Raw genomic sequence first — 11,394 nt, 5'->3', positions numbered from 1 at the left:
TTTTTAAACAAAAAAACCGCAGGAACTAAGTTTACCACCTAATACAATTATTTATTACTTAGCTAAAATTAGAAATAAACATATATGTTGTATGGCCTTTACAGGAATTGCAGCAACATTACTTCCTAAAAGAATAACAGTTCATAAAACATTTTGTTTGCCAGTTCCGTTACTCAATGATTCGTCATCAGTTATTAAAATACAATCAAATGAAGCTAAATATTTAAAAGAAGTAGATATTTTTATTTGGGATGAAGCACCTATGGCACCTCGAAATGCTTTAGAAGTTATAGATCGAACTTTGCATGATATTATGAATAATGATTTACCATTTGGTGGAAAAATTATTGTGTTAGGTGGTGATTTTAGGCAACTTCTTTCGATAAAGATACAAAGTACTCGAAGTGAAATTGTAAATCTTTCTAATTCAAATTTAGTTATACTTGGAAATATTTTATAAAATTTTCTTTAACACAAAACATGCGAATTTTTCCAGAAGAAATTGAATTTGCAAAATTTTTGTTGAACGTGGGTGATGGAATATTCTAAATAATTCTAATGATAATATGGAAATTCCTAAATGTTGTGTAGCATCAATTGACGCAGATATTATAGCAGATATATATGGTAATGTAATTAAAAAAAAAATTTGATAAAGTAGCTAAAAGAGCAATACTTTCTGCAAGAAATGTCGATGTAAACAAAATTAATAAACAAGTTGTTGTTTTATTGGATGCAAATAGTGAAAAAATATATATAAATATAGATAGTGCTGTAAATACTAATAATAATGATGATATTGTTGAATCTTTATTACCAGAATATTTGAACAGTCTTCCTCCAAAATGTCTTTCCTCATGAATTACGTTTAAGACTAAATTGTATTCCCAATGAAAAATTGTTCATATATAATTATATAAAATTATATAAAATTATATAAAATTATATATAATTATATATTATTATGTATCAAATTTGTCCATTCATGTTCATACATTCTACTTATATATACAATTATATATAATTATATATAATTATATATAATTATATATAATTATATGTATAAATTCATATATAATTTTACATAATTACGCATAAAATTATATGTAATTATACATATTGTTATACATAATTGTGTATAATTATATATAATTTTATATGATTATATATAATCCCAGATAGCCAAACCTGTGCGAGCAGATTTTACGCAGAGTCTGTCAACAGTGTCTGTTGACAGAATGGCAACAGACTGCACACAGAAACTATTTTAGCAGTTTCTGACAACAGATTGGTGACAGCCTGCGCGCAGAGCCTGTCGACAGATTCTGATGACAGACTGACGGCAGATTGCGCGCAGATTCTGTTTCCTAGATAGGCTATTTAATTCTATCAAGGACCATATGTACGTTATTAAATGGGGCAGTTTCACATACACACTATGTAAAACTGCTACAGAGAAGTCAAGATAATTATATTGTGCAATAATTGTACACATATACACAATAAAAAACAATGTTTATATTTTAAAATTGTATTACTCATTTTTTATAAAAAAGCAACAATAATAGAGAAATAACGAGTACAAGTATAGAATAGTACAACGGTTAAATGGCCATTTAAAGGCGTACACATGTCATTCCTGGTAAAAATGGTTCTCATAATTTTTCATACAATTTATCATCTTATTATTTTTTTTAATGTTATTATGTCATTAAATCCAATTTAACTGTCATGCAATAAGTACTGAAGGCAGCAGCACTAAATAAAATATTAGTCTCGCTATGTAAATAACTTTTACAGAATTTTTTTGATGGTTTATCTAAAAATATATCATGCTTCGATTTTGATAAAACTTAACATAATCTGAACGGGACGATCGACCAAATTAATTCGCACATGTAAAAGTACAACATTTTATTAACATGATAGAAAAATGTCATTATCTGCTGTTTTATTGCAGTAATTTTCTATACATTCCTTGGTAGAAAATTAATTTCGAAATATCGTACCAGTCTTTCTTACATTATTTATACTCTAAATGGTTTCGTCTATATTTTGCGGCTTAAAAGGCGAACAAACTATAATATTTTTCTTCCTTAAACTTTAAATGGGCAATACAAAGCGCTTTTTATCAAGTGAGGAATTGGCGTAGTGTCTAAGGCGATGGACAATTATTCAAAAGATGTCTTCAGTTCAAGTTCGAATCTCACTAGAGAAAATATTAAAAATTATGAAAAAATAATGTAGAAAAATTTTTTTTTTCATAATATATGAGTATTTATGAGTAATTATGAAAAATCATGAGAAAATTTAATTGAAGAACCTAGGAAACGACAAGATCTGCGCGCAATCTGCCGTCAGAGTCTATTCGCAGACCCTGTCAATAGTCTGGCGGCAGATTGGGGACGCATTGTGTGAGAGAGGGAAAAGGTGAGGGTGAGGCAGAAGAAGGCGGACAGAAGGGGAGGGAGAGAGACAGAGAAAAAGAACTAAATGCAATAAATATTGAACTATTAGAAGAAAAATTGTAAGAAAAATAAATACGGTGATAAAAAGATGAAAAAGAAAAAAAGGAGATATAAGGTATAGTAAAAAGAAATCCATTATTTTTCCAATAGATGGCTTTAGTAATGTGTATCTCGCGGGGAGCGGTGCACTTGGACACGGTGCATTTGGACACAGCCAATCACAGCACCGTGTGATTAGAGACATTTGTAGGGTCCCTTGGAACAGCGACTTGTGATTGGACTGTGTCCAATTGCCCCGTGTCCAACTGATATACACCCTATCTCGCGTTGTATAAGTGCAATCGGTTTACGGTAAATAGCGTTAGAAAGATAAGATTTTGTACTAAAAACTTCTCAGACAGTTTTGTGATTGTTTGACTCAGTATTGTTTGAGCGCGCGTCAAAGATGGACACCAGCAAAGAGAAAATACACCATATTTTACAGTTTTTCTTCGATAAAGGCGAAAACGCAAGCCAGGCGGCTGAAAATGTGAATAGTGTTTATGGTCCTGATACTGTAACAGCCAATCACGCGCAATTTTGGTTTTGTCGATTTCGTTCCGGTAATTTTGATGTCAAAGATGCACCACGCTGGAAGGCCAATTGTCGAAAATGTCTATAAAATAATGGAAATCGTCGAGTCCGACCGTCATGTAAGCACTGTTTCGATTGCCCAGGAGCTAAACATTGCACAAAAAACCGTTTGGAACCACTTGAATAAGGCTGGATACAAAAAGAAGCTCGATGTATGGGTGCCACACGAGTTAACGCAAAAAAACCTCATGGACCGAATTTCCATCTGCGAATCGCTGCTGAATCGCAACAAAATCGACCCATTTCTGCAGCGGATGGTGACTGGTGATGAAAAGTGGGTCACTTACGACAACGTCAAGCGAAAACGGTCGTGGTCGAAACACAATGAGCCGACGCAAACGGTGGCCAAGCCAGGATTGACGATCAGGAAGACTTTGCTGTGTGTTTGGTGGGATTGGCAAGGAATCATCCACTATGAGCTGCTCCCCTACGGCCAAACTCTTAATTCGGACCTGTACTGTCAACAATTGGACCGTCTGAAGGAATCAATCGCCCAGAAGCGGCCAGCTTTGGCCAATAGGAGAGGAATTGTGTTCCATCAGGACAACGCCAGGCCACACACATCGATAGTGACTCGCCAGAAGCTCCGGGAGCTTGGTTGGGAGGTTCTTATGCATCCACCTTATAGTCCGGACCTGGCACCAAGTGATTACCACCTGTTCCTGTCTATGGCGAATGATTTTGCTGGTGAAAAATTCGCCTCAAGAGAAGCTTGTGAAAATCGACTGTCCTAGTTTTTTGCCAATAGGGACAAGGGTTTCTATGAGAGAGGCATAATGGAATTACCTTCAAAATGGCAACAAGTTATCGGACAAAACGGTGCATATTTGACCTAAATCGGATCATTCTAACTATGCTAAATAAAGTCTTCAATTTCATGCAAAAATAATGGATTTCTTTTTACTACACCTTATATATAATTATACATAATTATGTATAATTACATATATAAATAGAATGTATAAACATGAATGGACAAATTTGATACGTAATAATATATAATTATGTATAATTATATATAATTTTATATAATTTTATATAATTGTATATGAAAAATTTTTCATTGGGAGATAAAGACACATTTTTTATAAAAATAAATTATTCTGAAAAAAATTTAAAGAACCTGCTTTTTCCCAGACAGCACACAATATTGATGATAAAGATTCATAAATATTTATGTCAAATTATTTTTAAAAATATTATATAAATATAATTTAAAAATATTATATAAATATAATATAAATATATTATATAAATATAATATAAATATATTATATAAATATAATATAAATATATTATATAAATATAATATAAATATATTATATAAATATAATATAAATATATTATATAAATATAATATAAATATATTATATAAATATAATATAAATATATTATATAAATATAATATAAATATATTATATAAATATAATATAAATATATTATATAAATATAATATAAATATATTATATAAATATAATATAAATATATTATATAAATATAATATAAATATATTATATAAATATAATATAAATATATTATATAAATATAATATAAATATATTATATAAATATAATATAAATATATTATATAAATATAATATAAATATATTATATAAATATAATATAAATATATTATATAAATATAATATAAATATATTATATAAATATAATATAAATATATTATATAAATATAATATAAATATATTATATAAATATAATATAAATATATTATATAAATATAATATAAATATATTATATAAATATAATATAAATATATTATATAAATATAATATAAATATATTATATAAATATAATATAAATATATTATATAAATATTTCTATACATAAAGAAAAAAGTATCAAAATATTATTAAAATATAGACTAAATATTTTATACAATATTTATAGTAAACAAAAAATAAATATTTGTAGTAATATTTTGTAAATATTTCTATAAATAGTATATATGAAAAAAGTAAATGTAATTATTTATAACTATTAAATTAATGAAAGAATAAGAAAATCGAAATTTGATTTGGCAAGCTACATTAAAAAAGTTCTTTAAAGTTCTTGAAATATATTTTGTTAATATAATTTTTTAACTTAAAAAAATATTTGTTAGATTTTAAAAAATATGTGATAAATATATTTAATAAATATGTAATAAATATATGTAATAAATAGAAAATATGTAATAAATATATTTAATAAATATGTAATAAATAAATATATGTAATAAATATAAGTAATATTTTTTTAAATTTGTAAAATGAGCTGTAAAATGAGCTGTAAAATTATGAATTTCTAGAAAAAAAAATAATTTCCTTACAAGAAAATTAGAAAAAAATTAGTTTTTTATGTAAAAACTGTGATTAAATAAATATTTGCTTGTTTTAAAAGTAAATCAAATACAAGTTAATTATTTTATACATCTAAATAAATTATTTTCTAATTAAATATCTTTTTCGTGTTTCAAATTAAAGTTTTTTTTATTATTAAAAAACAAGTTATTTAAATTTACAAAATGATTTTGTATTTTATTTACTTTTAAAACAAATAAATTTACTAGTAATTTACTTTTAAAACAAGTAAATATTTTTTAAATATACTTTTTACATACTTTTTAAACATGATGGCCTGCCTTTTTTTATGGGTAGACGGTTCTCTTATTTTAATAACTATCAAAATATTATATTGATTTTTGATGTAATATTAAAAAAGGCACACCAAATGCTTTTTGTGTAAGTTATTATAATTTTTTTGCAACATTATTGTATTTCTCTAATTATTTTATTTTTTATTTAATATATTACTAATATATTAATAATATATTTAATTTATAAATATATAGCCAAAACTATATATATTTATAAAAGTAAAAACTGAAATGATTGATCATTCGTACTTGACGTAAACCTCTTGATATCATTACTTTTGTAGAAAGTATAAAATTGTTTTGTATTTGTCAATAGAGTATTTGCGAGAGTACAATTGATCTGAATAGGTTGTTTTAATACTAGATTTGAGGCTTTCACTAGATTTGAGGTTGTTTTAATAATATTTTTTTAAATATCTTTTAGCTAAGCTTTTGTTATAATTTATTTAGAACGATTTTCTCTTGTAAAGACAAATAACGCGCGTGCACTTGGCTTCTTCTTTTACTTTTTTTGAAAATATGATCTTACATCTTTACACAAAAATATATTTTCACACACGCAAATAATTTAATTTTTTTAAAGATATATCATATAAGATATATCAATATATACATCTTCGATATACTGTATTAAACTATTTTTTAAATTGTTACGCTTTAATAAATAACAATTTTTTAAATTTTCATTAATTTGTTTAAACAAAGTAATTTTTTGGTAGATTCTTATTAAGCAATTAAAAAATCATATAAAACTTTAAGTTTTAAAAATAATTTCAAGATCTAGTATATAAAGCTATACTATATAATTTGAAAGAAACTATATAAATAAACTATTATATAACGCTTAAAAGAAGTTGCATAAATATTTTTAAAATTTGTATATAATTTTAAATTGACAAAAGAGAGAAAATGCGTCAAACGTGAATGACCATACTATTCACTACTAAGATACCAAAAATACTTATTTACCATAAGGATTAATATTTTGTTAGAAAACAAATGTTAAAATCATATGTTCTTACCATCGCCCATGCTTGCACTGTACTGAACACATCTACGATATTAGCTACGGATCTTATAATCCATTTACGAAGATCAATTCTTTATTTAATTAAGAATAGTATCAGGGACGAGGGAGTTGATCTAGAAAAGAAATCTAATTTAGGAAACTAATAGAAACTGTATACATAAATAAAAACAGCTTTGAATTCATTTCTGACTGTGGCACGTTAGTATTCGATAGAAATTTACATTTTATTACAGAAAGTATTACAGAGGATAGACAGTTATTATACAGAATATTTACATAGAGACAGGTTTAAGTAATCATTCATTTTTTGATTCTTCAGATACACCCACTATGAACCATCGTGTCCTCGCTTCTACCGCAGCTTTCCTAACTAAACGTTTACGGTCGTCGATTGTAATTCCCAGGTTGTCTAATACGAGCCATTTGTACGGATAAATTAAGACAGTGGGATAATTGGCATAATATATCAAGCATTCCAATGCTGCAATTCTAACATGCTATTAACACAGAAACATTATATGATAAATTTTATTTTATAATAAAAGGGAATAATTTTAAAAAGATCAAAACCGATATAAATAATTACCATGATTTCTTTCATCATTAATTGTAAGAGTCTCGGTATAATACATTGTACGTTATTAGAAAGTATATCATGTTTGGTATTAATTAAAGACTTGAGTGATCTCAATGCCCAGAGAACCAATTGCATATCGTTGAGAGACAATGACTCTATTAACAGTGGCACTAGCTAACAATATATGTATTAATAAAAAAAACCTCTTGTTCATTATTTTTATTAATGATATATTTAGCGCGTGTGATGTACTTACCTCGGCTAAATGTAAAAATTTTAATTCCGTAGGTATTTCTTCTAACAAATACACTAATGCGATAAGATAATTCAGCCTCGTTGAATTTATGAAATTGCTATTTTGTTGCAATAAATATTCAAATATCCTTTGTTTGTAAAGAAATTTAATATCGCAGAAATTTTCCTTTACTAAAACGTCCTCATGATTGTTTACTAAAACTTGATATTGTTGACTCACGTATCGACCTACTCGATCGTGATTTAGTAAATGTATGAGCTGCGAAAATAAAATTTGAAAAAATATATATATATAGCGCTTTGATATTAAAATCTTGTATTCAAGAATTATATATACATACATTCTTTAAGAGATTTTGAGACTTCCCAACTCCTCTCATGATGAGCGCTTTAGTTATCCAAATATGTAAATCAACTACATGCTCCAGTTCCACGTCAACTGCTTTTAAATTATTGTTTATTTTTTCTTCAAGATAAGATAAAATTCGATCAAGATCTCCGATCTTAATTTTATTTAATAAAATAGATAAAAATTTACATGCTATTTGTCTTGTATACTGCGGATTATGATTGCTAATGGCCAGATTGCATAGATTTTCTATCATATTATCGCTAATACATAAGATTACGTCTTTCCGCAGAGGGATCAAAAGATTCATTATCATAACAATGTCTATTTCTGGAAATTTCGCATTCAAAACCACAGCGTACTTCATCACAATCGTACGTTGTTTTTCAGCTGTGAGATTTCGTATAATTAATTGGCAAACGTTATACATCAGCATTTTATGATCAATACAGTTTGTTTCGTACGAAATTAATTTATCTATAATATGACATTCCTCATAAAGAAACTGATGTACATTAAAATCGGATTTTCCTGAAGCGATCAGCTTCTGAATATTCAGTAATATTGTAACGTATACATCAGTATTAACGCTGTTGGTTAACATTGTAACAATTTCTGGTAGAATCATGCATCCCAATTCACGTAGTTTTGCGATTGCTAATAAAGTTCTTATTTTACGTTTCAATAAGTTAACCGTCATTTTATCTGAAATAATCAAACAACACATTACTTCCATTTCTATTTACAAAAGTTAGTTCGTCTGTAATTCACATATAACTCACCTGCGTTTAATAAAAACCTCTTTTTAAGCAACAATGTTATTTCTTGAGGATACAATACAGCAAATTCTAGAATGGTAGTGTGACATACAGTTTGTATTTTATCGCATCCCGTTTCAATTTGATCATATATTGCGTTATACAATATAGAACGTTGTGTCTCATTTAGATATGACCTTTGAATTACTAAACCAAAGAACATTTTACTTCTTAGTTTAATGTTTTCTACTGCCAGGCCATCTAAGTATATTTGAGATATATTTGTCCACCTTAATTCTGGAATATCTAGATTACATTTTATTTATAATTAATAATGAGTAATAACAAACAAATTATATGTATAGTGATATACTGTAAAAAAATTGGAAATATTTGTGGTAATATCAATATCGGTGTAATACTTACCCTGAATGCAAAATCTATGGTCAAAACATACTTTCATAACACCATTTAAAGTCTTTATCAACTCAATTTTATCATCCCATGAAATATTTGTGGAGTATTGTCCAATACATACAGGTATTATAGCTAACACAACTTGTATACATATTTCTTTACTGATTGTTGCTATTGTTTCTAATAGTTTTTCAGCTGGTTTGTATAAACTAAGTTGCACATTGCATAATGATGGTTTTGTGTCAGCAATTATTTTGTCAACAAAATCTTTGCAAGAAATTTTATTGGTAGATATCACTCTAATTAAAGATACAATTGCTTCCAGAGCAGCATCTGCTATCTCAACATCTTTCACAGGCATAAGTTCTTTCCTCAAAGCTGCCCATAAATCATATAAGTATTGTTGCAGTTTTAATGCACCAAACGTTTGAACACTTTCATGTAGCAAATTCAAGCTATCAAGTTTAGCAATTCGATGAGTAGAATATAATTTCTCAATTATAATAGGTATACAATAATTCACAAAATCTGAGGTAGCATATAAACAAGGTGCTAATTTCTCTACTAAATTTTCCCTTGTCAAACTCAGATCCCCTCTGCCAGACTGCAAAATATTTATAAATAGTAGATTTATATGTTGGAGATTTTGTATGACAAATAAATTTGTAATATATACATATAATTACAGAATTAAAATCAATAGGAAAGTAGCATGCCACAACTGCAAACATTTCTTCAGTTAAATGACCCAATGGAAATTCTTTTATAATACATGGTAATATAGTAAATAATAACAAGAGATTATTTGGATCTCTTTCACCATCAATTGTGCTAATGATACCATCAACTAAATCTAGTCCCATGGGTTTCAAATCATCTAATCTGTTTTCTATTATAGTTTTAAATATTAAATATATATTATGACGTTCTTGTACAAGTTGAGATTGACACTGAATATGCTCAAATATCGATCTTAAGAGAAATAGTAGCAAATCTTGAGGTAAATAACTCATGTTAACCTAAAACAGAGTTTGAACGTAAAAATCTGACAGACATAACAATAGTTCAAACTGTTATAGACAAATACTTACAATTGCAAGAATACCATTTAACACAGATAATATAACTTTATCATGATCCCTTAGCCTGTCACAATAAAACATTGTGATAAAATGTAGCTCTGATTCATTAAGATAATTTCGAGGTAATTGTGATAAAACAGAAGAAAGAACTGTAACACCTTTTTCCCTTATAAGAACATTTTCACTCGTTGTGTAGGAACTCAGTGTTTCCACAAATGTAAAAAGTTTCATAGAACCTGATGTTATTTCTGAAACAGAACATTTTTCACAATTTCATTAATTTTTTAAATTATGACACATTAGTCCCTTATAGAAATATCATACTAAGAATCATTGATAATTATTTATTATCCAGTATTTTTAATACTGAAAATAAGTAATTATCAATGATTCTTAGTATGATATTTCTATAAGGGGTGTGCTTAACATACTGAAAATATTCCCTTAATATACTTTCAAAAATATTTTTACAAAAACAAAATTTTTAGTTACATGTAACACATACCTATTGCTATACTTTTGCATAGTGAACTCAACATTGCCGAATCTGTAAAACTATCGTCTAATCTCTCTTTTAAATCATAATTCAGAGAAGAAGCCATAACTAACATGCCTTATTGTTTAATGAATATTAAAAGTTGCGAGTAGCAAAATTAAGGTTCTACAAGAGTCAAAGGTAAATCCTGAATTACGCTCTATGCACAATGGCCGCGTTCAGTAGAACAAGTGATCAGTAAAGGCCTTCACACACACTTTCCGTAACAGTAACCGTAAGACGTAACGTAAGAATTGACCAATCACGTTGAGAATCGTCGAAACATAAGGTCGCCATTTTTGTGAATACTCTATCGTAATTGGTCAATTCTTACGTTACGTCTTACGGTTACTGTTACGGAAAGTGTGTGTGAAGGCCTTAAGCGCTCAGTGAGCTCTTGCATCTGATTGGAGTATAGTTGGAGATCTAAAAGAATATGCCAAATCATATACAAGAGCTCCCTGAGCGCTTACTGATCACTTGTTCTACTGAACGCGGCCAATGTCAGGCAACCAGAGGGCTGCGTTCCAAAATTCTACTCGGTGGGTACATTTAATTGATCAATCATGATAAAGAAATCCCAGTTATCTTTGTTCTTATTGGTCAATTAAATGCTACTCTACCCGTCGAGTAGA

The 11,394-nt window shown here is 27.7% G+C and overlaps 2 protein-coding genes across 3 annotated transcripts in view; both read right to left on the bottom strand.

Annotated features, from left to right (window-relative positions):
• Positions 1 to 6,803, bottom strand: part of LOC116850184 (MORN repeat-containing protein 4 homolog) — a 125,517-nt gene extending 118,714 nt beyond the window's left edge. The window contains exon 1 of the mRNA XM_032828160.1: positions 6,779 to 6,803. Within this exon, the coding sequence (XP_032684051.1) occupies positions 6,779 to 6,788 (10 nt within the window). The 5' untranslated portion in view covers positions 6,789 to 6,803. The remainder of the gene's footprint in view (positions 1 to 6,778) is intronic.
• A 161-nt stretch (positions 6,804 to 6,964) lies between these two features.
• On the bottom strand, positions 6,965 to 10,952 carry LOC116850179 (MMS19 nucleotide excision repair protein homolog). 2 transcript variants are annotated; one of them, XM_032828143.1, is made up of 9 exons: positions 10,730 to 10,952; positions 10,234 to 10,472; positions 9,829 to 10,161; positions 9,152 to 9,746; positions 8,750 to 9,031; positions 7,960 to 8,672; positions 7,620 to 7,877; positions 7,373 to 7,537; positions 6,965 to 7,283 (listed from the first exon to the last, which is right to left on the bottom strand). In XM_032828143.1, exons 1-9 carry the CDS (start codon positions 10,833 to 10,835, stop codon positions 7,083 to 7,085), a joined length of 2,892 nt encoding a protein of 963 aa, XP_032684034.1. In that variant the 5' UTR covers positions 10,836 to 10,952; the 3' UTR covers positions 6,965 to 7,082. The 2 variants fall into 2 exon arrangements, with proteins under 2 accessions (XP_032684034.1, XP_032684035.1); XM_032828144.1 differs by lacking the exon at positions 6,965 to 7,283 and having other exon boundaries at positions 7,379 to 7,533.
• Positions 10,953 to 11,394: the final 442 nt, after the last annotated feature.

The sequence above is a fragment of the Odontomachus brunneus genome, unplaced genomic scaffold, assembly GCF_010583005.1.
Source record: "Odontomachus brunneus isolate Ranch 3 - 2012 unplaced genomic scaffold, Obru_v1 Obru_scaffold_135, whole genome shotgun sequence".
NCBI lineage: Eukaryota > Metazoa > Arthropoda > Insecta > Hymenoptera > Formicidae > Odontomachus > Odontomachus brunneus.
This window is presented reverse-complemented; position numbering and strand designations above follow the sequence as displayed.